The sequence below is a fragment of the Tachypleus tridentatus genome, chromosome 4, assembly GCF_004210375.1.
Source record: "Tachypleus tridentatus isolate NWPU-2018 chromosome 4, ASM421037v1, whole genome shotgun sequence".
NCBI lineage: Eukaryota > Metazoa > Arthropoda > Merostomata > Xiphosura > Limulidae > Tachypleus > Tachypleus tridentatus.
Window position 1 is genome coordinate 11,364,705 of NC_134828.1, and position 16,000 is coordinate 11,380,704.

Here is a 16,000-nt window from a genome sequence, read left to right on the forward strand (position 1 = left end):
AAAATGAAGCATTATTTATTGTAGGAAAGGTGGTTTCAACTGAAATGTTCAGAGGGGAAATTGTTACTTTTCATTCGGGTTAGTTTCATTAAAGTGATAACTTGAAGTGTGAGAATTATTGTAATAAATTTATCAACTGATAACAATAATTGTTCATTTGTAAAATGTTTCTTCAGTGACCCCCCCTTCCTCCCCCAATGGCTCATCAATAAGAATGCAAACTTAAAACATGACAAGTTTGGTTTTATAACTCTTGGTGGGCAGAGTATGTTGTGAAAGGTTGTGCTTAAAGACAAGGTTATTAAGATTGTGCTTAAAATTATACCAAATTGTACTGAATCAAGTATTCTGTGGTTCTGAGGAGATGAAATTATCAGAGAATAAAAAAAATATTTTTGTCAAACATTTGAACATTTCTACGAAAGTTTATCTTTCAGTTATTTATATAGATATTATTTGTAACACTTATTCTAATTTATTTTCTAGTGTGATTTGGTGGATTTTTGTGTATCTTCAACTCACCTTTGGACATTATGGCTGAATGCCACTAGTGATGCTGTTATTCGATTCACGGGGATTGACAGGTTTGGAACATGAAGATAAACAAAAATGTTGTAGTCTGTAGGAATACTGCTTTACGCTAAACAAATTAGCTCTTTCACTGCCACATATGCCAGGCATTGCTAGGTGGTTAAGGCAATTGACTAGTAATCTGAGGGTTGTGGGTTCAAATCTCCGACACACCAAACATGCCTTCCCTTTCAAACACGGGGGAATTGTAATGTGATGGTCAATCCTACTATTTGTTGGTAAAATAGTAGCTCAAGAGATTGGTGGTGGGTGGTGATGACTAGATGCCTTCCTTCTAGTATTACACTGCTAAATTAGGAATAGCTAGTGCAGATAGCCCTCGAGTAGCATTGTGAAAAATTCAGAATAAACCCATCACTGCCATGTATATGTAAATGTAAATAAAAAGCTGACAGGTTTGTTTTTCAGATATGCAATAACAAATACATATGATTTGCTATTTACCTGAAACTTGAAGGTATGAAATTTTGGATGGTACAAAATTTGAAACTAACATGGTAATATTTTACAAGGAGACAAATATGTGACCAAGGTAGTGAAAGAGTTGATTATATATTTGTTAATAATGATGAATGACAATCAAACAGTAAAATATATGTAAAAGTTAGATGCATACTGTTACGAGTTTAAATTAATTTGTAGTTTCGTGTTTCAATTTTAAGTTCTTATAGAAAGAAAAAGAAGATAATATTTTGAAATCGGTCAAATTGACCAACTGTATAGAGTTAGGTAAAGAAAATAACAGATAAAATATGAAGTTCTACTGGAAAAACATATTTAAATGTGTTCAGGATGATTTATAGATTACACAATTCAAACAGAGAAAACGTTTTTAATTTATTAAAAATACTTCACTAAAAATATGAATTTCTGTATGTTAAAGGCTTGTGTTTACTAAAAGACTGTTAAATTTTGTAAAGAATTGCAGACTATATTAAAAGTTGTGTCACATTTATAATGGCTTTAAACATTTAGAAAAAGTTTATGTGGTCAGTCAAACTGACTGAGTCTATATGGAGAGAGTTAAAGAGCAAAATAAACTCAGACTCACTGTGAACCTGACTTATTGTTTTGTGTAACAGGAGTGAGATTTGGCATGTTTCAGTTATTTCTTTGTCAAAGTGGCCATGTACCCAGTTTGTTCTCAACTGGTGAGAAAATGGTGAAGATAAAATACTAATACTAGTAGGCTTGATTTTAAAATGTCCTCTGTTTGTTGATTCTAAGTTTTACCAAATTTTGTATATGAAGCTTTTGTTAATTGACATATTAATGGACAGCCAACCAATTACAAAATGCCTTTTGAAACTGAAAATATCACAACATGTTAGTAATGCTCATATTTCTTAAAGTGAAGTGATGGAGAATCAAAAACAGTTCTCTTCTAGTTGAAAACTTTGTACTTGTTTGCTGTAGGTTGGTAAACCTTAACAAATTTTGCATGTGGAGGATTCGAAATGAAATAAATTTTTTTAGGTTTCATATATACATTCTAAAATAATTAAAAGTCATAAATTACTATATCAATACCATAGAATTTTATTATAATTTATCAAGCTTGGTTATTAAGCTGTATTTGGGCCTGAAAAAATATAAAATTTTGAGCTTACTAAAGTCTCACCTTAGTGCTTTGAATCTAGCATGAAAAGAAAGGATTTGTCACCCAAATACATTAAAGGTGCTGAGAAAGCCACTAGGGGGGGTGTTTTGAGCTTTTGATTGGTTATTCACATGTCATAGACAGAAGTAGGGGTATGTTGGCAAGTTTTTCCAAAAAATGGACAGGCAACTTTTATTCAGTAAATATAGCAACATCTCAGCAAATAGGAAAGATTGGAGGTTCTTATTTTATATTCTAGCTTATCAGTGTCAGTAAGTTTAGTTTCTAATTGGTAAGAAATATATGCTTTGTGTTTGAACCTCAGACATTTAATTTAAACCAATGTTACATTCAACATACCATCTGACACACAAAATTTGATATTTATGAACTTTTTAATACTTTTAAATTAAAAATTAATGTACAATACTGTAAGTTTAATTATAATCTGGAATTTGATTCCAAAATTATTGACATACCTTCATAAAATAGTAGTTCAATAAAAGTTTGAATGCAAGCCTACAAATGTGATGACATGGCCTTTGACCTGTAACTGTATGAAGACCTGTCTTGGTAAGGTTAAATATTTCATGAGGTGACCAGTGTTTATGTTAAGATGTCTGTAATTTTTTCATTGCAATATGAGTTAAAGTAACAGAAACTCAGTGTTTCCTGATCACCCCAGAAGTAAAAACTGTGAATGTTTTGTGCCTTAAAATGGGTTAGAAATGTATCAGAGAGAATATAAGGTCCTGTGGCTTTTGAGTTGGGACTCAAGTCCAGTTGAAAGTTTTATATGCTATTTTTGTTCCATAGTATAATGATAGTATAATAACAACTAGGTATGGTAAACTGGAGTTAGTATTCTTTATATATGCCAAAGGTTCAGTTACAGAACATTATTGGTTGTGGTTTTCATGTTACTTGGAGATTTGCATATTCTGTAATTTTAAGTTAGAGGTTATAGAATATTATTTTAAGTGTACTATAATAAGTCACTGGCTTAGGGGAGAGTTTTGTGAAATACTTAAACTTGTCAGCCTGGCTGGACTATAACAGCTAGAGGTTTCAAATGCTGTTTATATATGTAGATACAGATTAGGCCTTGAATGCTGTATTTATGAATATCAGTTGTATCGTTTTTGCATATAATTCTTTTTAAAATTTATCCTTTTAGTTATTTTTTGTACGACCTCTTTTTGGAAGGAAGTAACTGACACGTTATGTCTAAATAAATTAATTTTGAAAACTAAGGAAGAAGTTCTAATGCATCTTGATTTAATATTTTTGTCATGCTAAAAGAGTTTCCTACCTTTTTTGTATTCTTTAATCTACTAATGGAAGAACAAATGTTTGTGTGTGATATTTGTTTGGAATTTTTTCTTCTTTTTCTAGTGAAAATGATAGAAGTCAAACCCCTGGTTGGACAGCAGTGTTACTTCAACCATCAGTGGGAAGAGATGTCCGTTTGAAGTTGGGATATTTGGATCCTCGAGAAGCCTACTTAGCAGAGATCTTCCAGGAAGGAAGATTCACTACATCCATAATAGCCAAAGCCATCAGTGTGAGTTTAGAAAATAAACATAATTAAAAAATAAACAGTTTCTGTGAATTAATTATTAATTATAGATAGTAGTATTTGGTTTCATTTTATATCAGACTAGTTTTGTGTAACTGCCACTGTAAAGTTTAAATTACCTTCTGGTGTTGAAGGTTTTATTTTTGGATATTACTTATTGCATTGTTGTAGATTGTATTTTTTTTTGGTAAGTTTCGGTGGTTATCAGCACATCTGGTATAAAGATAGGTTGCAATATAAAACTGCCACTTAGTATAGGCTTGTAACACATACAGCTGTTCAAAGGAACATTTGTATGCCATGTCCTCTGTAAATCCATCCAGTCTACCCCATTTTTCAGTGGCCTTTAACATGTTTGTTTGAACACAACATGGAAGAAGTCCTTTAATGGTCTGTATTTGTTTTCCCACCTAGATTGATACTGTATCCTATGTTCTACTGGGCTTTTCTTCATTATTCATTTGTTTTAACATTACATCTAGAATACTTGTGTGAAATCTAGATGTTTATAATCAAATTAAATTGATTTAAATGCTTCTAGATGTAAACACTTCTCTTTTGATGAAAAGAGTGGCTATGCAGTTGAAAGATGCTAGGTGAGAATATATTTTGCACGTAGATATATAAGGAGGTTTATAATTAGTGAAAAGCTTCTCTTGTAAGTTATGAAAGCTCTGTTAATGAGTTGTGTCACAAGATGGTGTCAGGGGTAAATTCCGAGTTACTATTGGATTAATTACATGTTTATCTGGAAGTGAATGTTTATTCAAATTCTGTTTTTTACTTTAAAGGTGTAACTGTTGAAATGAAACATAAGACCCTTGTAATAAAAGCTTTATTATAACACCACAGTATTAATTTTTTACGCAAAATGTGGAAAATTATTTTTCGGAGGTAATGCTTTTTAGTACAGGTAACATTTTTCTTTATATTATGAATAATAAAGGTATGGCATCATAGATCTTAGAAATAATTATTGATTTTAGTGTGAATCACAAAAATCTGGATAGAGTAATTTTTGTTTAGTGCGAGTCACAAAAACCTGGATATAATAATTGTTCAATGTGAATTACAAAAACTTGGATACAGTAATTGTTGTTCGGTGTGAATCACAAGAACCTCAGTACAGTAATTGTTGTTCAGTGTAAATCACAAGAACCTCAATACAGTAATTGTTGTTCAGTGTGAATCACGAGAACCTGGATACAGTGATTGTTGTTCAGTGTGAATCACAAGAACCTCAATACAGTAATTGTTGTTCAGTGTGAATCACGAGAACCTGGATACAGTAATTGTTGTTCAGTGTGAATCACAAGAACCTCAATACAGTGATTGTTGTTCAGTGTGAATCACAAGAACCTCAATACAGTAATTGTTGTTCAGTATGAATCACAAGAACCTGGATACAGTGATTGTTGTTCAGTGTGAATCACAAGAACCTGGATACAGTAATTGTTCAGTGTGAATCACAAGAACCTGGATACAGTGATTGTTGTTCAGTGTGAATCACAAGAACCTGGATACAGTAATTGTTCAGTGTGAATCACAAAAACCTGGATACAGTAATTGTTGTTCAGTGTGAATCACAAAAACCTGGATACAGTAATTGTTCAGTGTGAATCACAAAAACCTGGATACAGTAATTTTTCAGTGTTAATCACAAAAACCTGGATACAGTAATTGTTGTTCAGTGTGAATCACAAAAACCTGGATACAGTAATTGTTGTTCGGTGTGAATCACAGAAACTTGGATACAGTAATTGTTGTTCGGTGTGAATCACAGAAACCTGGATACAGTAATTGTTGTTTAGTTATCTTTAATTTAAATATATTTCTTGGTATAACAGTATTTGTTAAAGTTTAAGGACCTGTATTTGACAGTTATTGTTAGATGTTTGTAAGTAATATTTTTTAATACGTAAACCTGTTCCTCTTAAGTATCTTAGTGTGAATATTAAAGACTGTGTTGTGTTTTATAAGATGACATGAGCATCAAAGCTGTCTTTTAATTAGAACTATACACTCTGTTAGACTGACCAAATGAAAGTGTGACATTTCTGTTTCAGATTTACAGAAAGACGTTAGACACTACTCATCTTGGGGATGCTGTTGTTTCTATGGATAACTTGAAGGAGGAAGTTACAAACGTTGTTGAGAATGAAGTGAGTTGTTTGTAACTAATGCTGTGTTCCCAGTTGGTTTTACTCCTTTAGTTTGGAAAAGTCTTGTGTTGGTAGTATTGGTTTGGAATATCATTGTTTACATTTTATAACAGTTAGATCTTTGTCCTTTCTCTGTGCAGCTATGTAAGTAAATAAATTTTATATTCCATTTTTTCTTCCATGACAGCAGACCTGCCAACTCTCATGATTCACGTGTAATTGTTTCATTTTTAATCACTTTACACCTGTACGAATTACTCTATTATTATGCAATTTTATATGAAATTCTGGATTTTTTTCACCAACATTTTTCCTACCAGTATTTTTCCAGAGATAATTTACTACTCTCTGCTTTTTGCCTCAATCTTACAAACACTTGAAATAGTCTACTAACCCTTTAGCAACAGACCCAGTATAAAACACACAAATTTATATACACATTTGTAAACATTAAGTTTTTATACTATAACTTTCACTGCTTTGTATGTATCTTCACAAAATTTGATAGATTGTTAGTAAAGATTACAAATCTTTTGTAAACCAAAAAAAGTTTTTTTAGTCAAGAAGTTTTACTGAAGACTTTGTGATACCATTGGGACTGTTTTATTGCTAGTCCTAGTATGAAGTGATTGTCATATCATAATTAAAAACTATTTTTCATCCCAAAAATCTCAGATATTCTTTGTGTAATTTTTAAACATCTCCTAAATACATTTTAAGTGTTTGTTCTCAGTTAAACTTTATTTTTTTTCTGTTAGCTTCTCTATCCCACTTTTAAAGGATTTGTCAAGTTGACCAACCTCATAACCACCATAAAAATTAGTAAATACATGTGTTTTTCATTCTAGAATTACTATAAATTATAACATGAAAACATAAATGTTTACTCTGAATAGCTTCAATTTCCTAACATTATATATGCATTATATTGACCTTTCATGCATATCTAGCTAACATTATAGAGGTTTTAATGATACAGTGTGCTTGCACTCATGTTACTGTATCCAAGAGTTCAAAACTGGCATTTACAAAGTGATTAGTCTTCGTTGTATATTAGTGGGTTAGAATTTTTTAAATTCACTCACATTTCACATTATATATGCATATACATTATTGCTACAGTAAATCCTGTCTAAGCCAGAAACTGCATAGGACGGAAACCCGTACAAGTCAGAAATTTCAAAATTTTGCAGCATTATCTTAAGATTTGTCTTATTAAAGGCCCTGTATATGGTGGAACCTGTGTAACACAAATGGGAAAACTATCTTTCACCTACCTCATCTATCAACAAGTAGGATTAGAACCTGAGTAAGGCAGAAAAAATGTTTGATTAAATATTAATTTATTTAATTAATAATTTCTTTAAACATTGATAAATTCTTGGCCATTTTGTTGCAGTATTAGTTAAGTACATCCTGTTCTTTTTCTGTCGTCAATATTTTTGCAGTTAAATTAGATTCATGATTTGTAGAAATATATTTGTCTTTTAAGTACAAAATTCTACTCTTTAAAAAATCCAATCTTACCTAAATTTTAAAATTTAGGGAAAATTACTTAATATCCTCATTTTGAAAAACAGCTGCTAATACCCTCATTTTTTAAAAAGTCATTTGTTGTGATGATTTTAGTGAAATCCAAACTCTGATTGAGAAGATTGATGCAGATGATTCTGTGAATGTAGAAAGTTTTGTTAACGTTGACAAGAATGTTTTAACAGAAACTGATTTAAAATCTATAATAGAATTGCAAGATGGTAACAGTGAGAGATTCAGAAGATGAACAGAATGGAAAAGATAGTGAGGAAATAGAAATTCCTACTTCATCACAAGTGTTAAGTTGTATTACCGCTATCAAATTGTATGCAAATATGAAGGGGGAAAATGAACTTCATGAAAATGCCATAGGATTGGCGTTCTCTTTTAAGTGCATGAGAAAGCCGATTAAAAAAACAGTTGAAATTAGACACTTTCTTCAAATAAATTTGATTAAGATTTTGTGTACTTGTTTATATTTTGAATGTCTATTTTTGTTCTTATTCTAATAAATATAACATAAACAGTATAATAACTTTATTCACAAACATCTTACTTCTCTTGAGTCAAGCAAGACAACGTTCCGCTCAAAAATTGTGTATGATTAAGGAAATACATGTTTACTGTCTAAGCTGTTAAACCTGCTTAAGCCAGAAATTTTACTTGGTCCTGTGCAATTCCACCTTAGACAGGTTTTATTGTATCACATAGCAACATGGGTTTTGAGAGGGTTTGCTTGCTTGTTCACAAAACTGGGACAGACTTTTGAGAATCATTGTAAAACTCCACTATAGAATTAATGCTGGTAAGGAAGGTGGAGATGACACAAAAACCATGTTTTTTCTCAATAATTTAGAGGTGATTTCGTGAAGAAAGCCAAGAGTGCTACTTATGGGGCTCTTTATCATTAGAACACTGTAAGTTGTAAGTATTAATCTAGTAGTGATACCATTTCTGTTTTATATTTTGCTACTTGTCTCAGTTGGGGTTATTATTTTTCAAAATTTAATGTTGGCAGGTCTGTAACAGTAAACAGGGTAGAACTTAATCTGAGTTTGATTAGTATATTTTTGTGCTTTTCATTTTTCACTGTTTAGGATGACAAGTCATTTTTAGCCCCCCTTGTTTTTCCATTTGTATATCTAAGATAGTATAAGAGATTATATTTTGAACTTATCTATATAGATACATCTCGTGTGGGATGTTTTTAATTTTGTTAATGTACAGACCATGTTTTGGAATCTGTCTTTATAGATTCGTCTTCAGGCTGTTGAGTCAGAACTAAGTGACCAAGAATATCTGGAATTACAACTGGATTGTTGGGAAAAGTTTTTTTCTTATTGCTTACAGTATCATGAGGTAAAATTTGATTCTGTTACTGAATATAGAGATTTTAATAAGTTGTCTGTTACTTCTATTGCTTACAGTATCATGAGGTAAAATTTGATTCTGTTACTGAATATAGAGATTTTAATAAGTTGTCTGTTACTTCTATTGCTTACAGTATCATGAGGTAAAATTTGATTCTGTTACTGAATATAGAGATTTTAATAAGTTGTCTTTTACTTCTATTGCTTACAGTATCATGAGGTAAAATTTGATTCTGTTACTGAATATAGAGATTTTAATAAGTTGTCTTTTACTTCTATTGCTTACAGTATCATGAGGTAAAATTTGATTCTGTTACTGAATATAGAGATTTTAATAAGTTGTCTTTTACTTCTATTGCTTACAGTATCATGAGGTAAAATTTGATTCTGAGATTTTAATAAGTTGTCTTTTACTTCTTACCATTGACATGTATTATGGTTGTGGATCTTACTATATATGTCATATCAGCTTATTATTTAAAAGTTTTTTTTTCTAATTTGTTCCACATTGGTCTTGAAACTATTCAGTATAATAATAACTAATATTTGGAAATAATATATAATTAATGATTTATATTTATTTCTGTAACAGTATTGAAATTTTAGTGTTTTAAGTTACTCATAAGGCATTATATTACAGGTAGGAACAAAGCCTCTTGGCCTATCTGTAGAACCCGAGTCAGGACTGGTGGTTGTGATTAAGAAGGTATTGTTCTATTTTTCTACCATCCAAGAAATATTTTTTAAAGAATAATAAAGACTTTCAGACTTGTGAGGTTTGTTTACTCTCAATGTGTGCTTGGCATGGTCAGGTGGTTAGGGCACTTGACTTGCAATCTGAGAGTTGCAGGTTTGAATCCATATCCCACCAAAAATGCTTGTTCTTTCAGCTGTTTCCACTATTCATTGTTAAAAGAGTAGTCTAAGAATTAGCAGTGAGTGGTGATAACTAGATGCATTTCCTTAGCCTTGCACCCCCACTAGTACAGCGGTAAGTCTACGGATTTACAACACTAAAATCAGGGGTCCAATTCCTCTTGGTGGGCTCCGCAGATGGCCAGAGGTGGTTTTGCTATAAAAAAAACACACTTCTTAGTCTTTCACTGCTATATTAGGGATGCCCAGTACAGATAGCCGTTATATATCTTTGCACAAAGTTCAAAACCAAACAAATAAACTATTAATACATGCTAATTTTATTTTAATTGGGGTTTTTGTTGTTTTTAAATAACAAAAATTAGTAAAATTTAAATCAAGTAAAAAGTTTCTATTTCGGCAAAACCGGTCAACTGTTTATAACAGAGCAGTAAGTTGCAGTTTACAGTAACATAACTTCCTTTTCACTAAAATTAAAATAAATTCTGTGTTTATAAAGTTTATTTAGGAGGAATGTTAAAGCAAAATCTTAAGATGTTTGTAGAAGTATACAGTAACTTTTTTCTACTTTAAAATGCTTTTATGCCTGAGCTTTCAGCTCTCTAACTGAAACCTTCATTAGGCAGCAATGTAACATATGAGTTATAATAAACAGTTGTACATGTATTTACTAATTTATCATATTCTTATTTTTTTGAGAAGTTAAAAAGAGGTAAAACTTTGATTACAGATAAATTGCAAACTAAGTATTGAAAAAAAATTTGAACAGAGCATTGTTTTTAAACCATAACATCAATATATTTTGACAAATATTGTTTGTAAGTCAAGTAAAAAGAAATACTTTATCTTATTTTATTATGATTTATCAATAAATTTTAGCCCAGCTCTTACAAGAATGTAATAGGAAATCCACTAATTATTTATGAAACGTGTTTTAGATTTTATGACTATTACATAATTAGAATATATTCATTTAGGTAGCTTACAATGTAATCCGAGACTCTTTGTTACAGAACATGTACTCTGTACTTCGTCCCTGTGACTCGTTGGAGCACCTTCTCTTTTCCAATCCAAGTGAGAGCACCCCTAAGGTTTTCTTGAATAACTCTGTTATCAACTCAGGTAACTATTGCTTAAATTTACACAGCTTTTAACATTACAAGACTGAAAAGTTTCTTCTGATATGGTACCTTACCTCTTGTATAATAGCATTTCTCATTCAATGCAGCCCTCCACTAGTATAGTGGTAAGTCTATGGGTTTACAACGCTAAAATCAGTGGTTCGATTCCCTTCGTTGGGCTCAGCAGATAGCCCAATGTGGCTTTGCTATAAGAAAACACACATTCAGTGCTTTCATCTATATGCACACTGGTTGTTAATTGCCACTAGCCATGATACTCCTACCCGTATTTCACATGGTATAGCTGCATTGTAGCATACATATAAGCATACACCAAACCCTACCCCAATAGGAGTATGACATACCCTCTTAGAACAGCTGTGGAACCCAATCTTCAACAACTCTGCCTTTGTTCTTTCTGTTGTTTTTTTCTGCAGTTGAATAATTTCAGTTATTGTAGATGGGTAATTTTGTTATCCCTTCTGAGTTGAATGTATAAATTCTGAATTTTATTTCACTACTACTACCAACGTAGTTAACACAACTACAGCATTTCCACCTGCTGGTCCTTCAGGCTTCAGCCTCCACACTTTTGGCTGAGGAGGTCTCAGCTTCAGTGTGTCATGAATTAAAGTCCATTGTCTGTCTTGCAGTGTCTAATTCCAAATTAAATATTCCTTTTCCTGGTAAACTTGGACAAGAAGGATACCTTCTTCTTTTGCTTGCAAGTCTGTCTTCCATCTGTGGATAACCCCAGACTGTTTTTAGCCATTCTGGACACGGTGTCACCTATATGTTACTTCTTGATGACGAGAAACCCACTTGAAATAAAAGTGTATCTCAGAATGGTTGGTATGGGTATTAACACTTTTGTTGATAAGCAGAGAACAGTGTTTTGACCTTCCTGAGGATGACCTAGGAAGGTCAAAATGCTGTTCTGTGCTTATCAATAAAAGTGTTAATACCCATACCAGCCATTCTGAGACACACAGATATGTTACTTATTGTGTGTGTCTCCTGTGTTATCTGACACCTTCCCTATTACATTCTGCCTCTTCCTGTGACTACCTGTTTTTTCCTCCCTCTCCAGATATTGGTGTTCATGATGACCAGTTTCTGACACAGTTACAACATGCCTTGGATTATTACCTGTTGGTATCTCACTGTTTGGGTTTTCTGGTTCTCAACTTCAAGCAGTCGTCTTTGATCCAGGTGTAGGGTTCTGACCGTGATACCTCAGTGAGATTTTAAAGGTCACTCTCTTATGTATTACATGTTGGTATGGTTGTCTTCTTTAGCCCTTTCCCTTCAAACATAACCCCTCTATTTGGTCAGGGACATGTTAACTCTCCCAACACGGGCTTGATCAATTCGACCAATCATGTGGTCTTTCTGTACTAATTTAGTCGTTAGATTTAATACTTCTAACTTTCAATATAGTGTTTATATCTTCACAAAATTTGGTAGTCTTACAGTTAACATTACAAGTTTTTCACACACACAAAAATCATTTTTACTAAAGTAATTTTGATAACATAAAGTACAGATTTGTTCATGAAACTATTAAGTATTTGTTTTGAATAGTCTGAGTGCAAAGTAATTTTTATGTTGAGGTTGAGAATACTTTTCCTTATCTCAGAAATTTCAAATTTCCTTTGTTTTATCCCTAAAACCTCCTAAATACATTTCAAACTTTATATTTTATCTGTTACTTTCTGTATTCTATTTCAAAATGGGACCAATAAATTTAACAAATCTCATAACACCAAGCAAAAATTGAAATAAATCAACATTACCCTTTTCTTTCTAAAGTGACTTTAGATTGTAACATGAAACTAGATTTGCTAATCCTCAGTAGTTTTATGCTCATAACAATATACGTTTATGTATAATTAAATTTTATTGTTTTATTTCCCTTTGAATTGCCTTTCTGCTATCTGCACTATTATAAGTCACTATTATAAATCACTTACAGCACATGCAGCTTATATTAACTCTTTTGCAATAGGTCAGTGGTCAAAGGCCATGTCATTGTGTTTGTTGACTTGCATTCAAAATTTTGTTGAACTACTATTTTATGAATTTATGTCAATAAGTTTGGAATCAAATTGTAGGTTATAATTCAAACTTTAATATTTTATATGAGTTAGTTTTTTTAATTTATGAGTAAATATTTAAAAAAAACAAATAATGCAGCACTGTTTAAAATTAGATGTTTGTAATGTCAAAATACTAAGTCTGTAGTTTTGTATAGATTAGGAACTCAAGTTACTAATATTGATGAGCTAGAATATAAAATAAGAACCTCATATTTTTTTATTTTACTGAGATATGACTTACATATTGAATCAAACATGGTAGCTCAGTTCAACTCTTTCTATTTTTTGAAATGGTCTCTTATGTACACTTACTTCGATATATGACATGATATGTAACCAAACAACATCTTAGAATGTTCCCAGAGTGGTTTTCCCCACCATTTCAATCTTTTAAAATGCTTCCACATTTTTTCAGTCTAAGATTTCAATGAGGTAGGTTGTGTTGTTAATGTGATCAGTTTCATATTTTTTTAAAATCTGAATAAATTATAGTGGAATTCTATGGTATCGGTGTTATCATTTATGATTTTTTTGGTCGTTCAATTATACATGTGTGTGTGTGTGTGTGTGTGTGTACAAAACCTAAAAATGATTTTTTGATATCTTCCATGTGTAAAATTTTAATTCTCAGCAACCCATGTCCAGCAATAATTGAGTACAAAGGTCATAGGAAGAAGAGATGATTGTTTGCTTTACTTTTTAATTTATTGTTCTATATATTATATTTTAAGAGAAATACGTTTAACAATTTAATTTTAAATAGTAATCTATATACATATATATAATGTATAATAATTGAAATGTGACTGTAAATCACAAAATACTAGTTCATTAAAACACAGCCAAGACAGGGAAGACTAATGGTCAGTTTTATATTACTGGATAGGTGGAAGACTAATGGTCAGTTTTATATTACTGGATAGGTGACCTATTTGAGAGTGACTATTGAAGTGATATTCTAGAATGAAATCAACTGGTGAACAACACCTATAGTAAACTCTTAGATTACGCATGGCTGAGCATATAGTATGAACCTGACGATGACCAAAGAATGTCAGGTTGGCATATAAATTTCTCAACAATGATTAATGCAACTGGAAGGTTCAACTGGAAGGTCAATATAATAAATATGTTTGTAAGTATATAGTGTTATGGGACTTAAGCTTTTCATACTAAACATTTGTATTATAATGTGTAGTCATTCTAGCATGAAGAAAGCATAATTTATATTTCCCAATATTTTTGTCATGGTTGTGAGGTTGGATAAGTGACAGACCTCATAGTTAAAGTATAGAAAATAACATAAGCATAAAGTCTTATTGAAAGCAAGCATTTGAAATGTGTTTAGGTTTTAGAGATTATGCAAATAATATTTGAGATTTTTGGGAAAAAGAATAGTGTTTTTAATCGTAACGTGAAATCACTTTGCACTCAGACTAGTAATGAAACAGATTCCATTTTTACAAACAAATCTTGAGTACAAATATTTTATTAAAATATCTAATTTTTTGTGTGTAAAAAGAATGTAATCTTCACTAAAAGTCTACCAAATTTTGTGAAGATACACATGCTGTATCAAAAATTATAATGCAAAAACTTAATCTGTGCAAGTGTGTAAACAAACTCACATATATTATACTGATCCTGTTGCAAAAGGGTTAATACTGTTGAATTACATTACCTGTGTACTTCATGAAACATATTTATTTTACATAATCTAGTCTTAATTAACAGATTCATGTTTTTACATTTATTTACCTTTATAATAATAAAAAGAACATAAAAAACAAGAAATAAAGTATTTATCCAGTCTTTTTTTTTTGCTGTTAGTTGTCAAGGACACGTAAGCCTATTATTTTTAACTAATGGTAGTAATACACTACATAATTTTTATATAATTAAGTAATGCACCAAAAAATGTAGACTTTTAACATGCAAAAATCAGACAATTTCCCCTAACTATTCAGAATTGTTCTGGGTTTTTAACTATGCAACAAACACCATTACAAATTAATTCAAGTTAGTCATTATCTTTCCCTTGGGAACAAAGCTTGTAGTAATAGAGAAACTAACAATTCTTTGTTCATGCAACAAAGTAATATTATATATCATTTTATAGATGGAAACCCTGGTGTTTTATGGCTATAAGTAATGTATAATTACACATGAAAGAGAACTGTTAACACATCCTGAAAGAAAGGGTGTGTTAGGTGGGTGTGGCAGGAGAGATCTGATTTTCTATTTCAAGATCCTATAACTAAACAACATTGGACATAATTATCAGTCTTTTGAGCAGTGATGATTCTGTAGTGAGTTATTAATGTTTAATTTTGTGCTTTTTCAAGGGATGGTGGATAAAATAGAGAAGATGATGCCCAGAGAAAATGTCATAAGTATCACCCTAGGGGATATTTAGGATATTTTTTTAATATTACCTTGTAGGATTAAGAACAAAACTTGTATGCTATTAAAGTGTGCATCATTGGGTATGATCTCATGCTATACTGATTGGTATAATATATATAAAAAAAATATTTTACTGAAAGTTTGAATGTAAGATGCTAAAACTTTCTGTCATGTGCAGTAAAGGATACTAAAGGTGAAAGGGTTAACTAGTGTGCACTTTCCTATGTCTTATTTGTGAGACCTCTGAATGGCATCATTTTTATGTATAATAGTTTTGGAGATCTTCACGACTTTTTGGAATCCAGGGTGGAAGTTGGTTGTTAACATTCCTCCTCTATTTCTTTGGTCTCTCACCTATCACACACTTTGTCTGTTTCTCTTTCCTTGTTTCTGGTGGCTATCTGATCAGTTATTCCTTACTAAATCTCTTCCTGCCAGCAGTACCAGTGACCATCTTGTAGGTTCTGGCAGGATTGAAGCATGGTTGGCCAAGTTTGTGCATCTGAGGAATGGTTTTGCTTTGGGTGCTTCAGGTGTTGCCAGAACATTATCAAACTTTTCTTATCCTGGCCCTTTTTCATTTTCATTTTCCCTTCTTATTTTACTGAAGGGTGTTTTCTCACACTCTGATGGGTATTTACTTCATGTGTGTGGATAACGAAG

At 31.5% G+C, this 16,000-nt stretch overlaps 1 protein-coding gene across 2 annotated transcripts in view; it reads left to right on the forward strand.

Moving 5' to 3' along the window:
• The window catches only part of LOC143248568 (nuclear pore complex protein Nup160-like), a 63,531-nt gene that overhangs the window by 18,140 nt on the left and 29,391 nt on the right, over nt 1-16,000 (forward strand). The window contains exons 9-14 of one of the 2 annotated variants that reach the window (XM_076497019.1): nt 487-584; nt 3,587-3,755; nt 5,837-5,932; nt 8,720-8,824; nt 9,476-9,541; nt 10,689-10,833. In XM_076497019.1, the coding sequence (XP_076353134.1) occupies nt 487-584; nt 3,587-3,755; nt 5,837-5,932; nt 8,720-8,824; nt 9,476-9,541; nt 10,689-10,833 (679 nt within the window). The remainder of the gene's footprint in view (nt 1-486; nt 585-3,586; nt 3,756-5,836; nt 5,933-8,719; nt 8,825-9,475; nt 9,542-10,688; nt 10,834-16,000) is intronic. The other variant, XM_076497020.1, reaches the window with a different exon arrangement.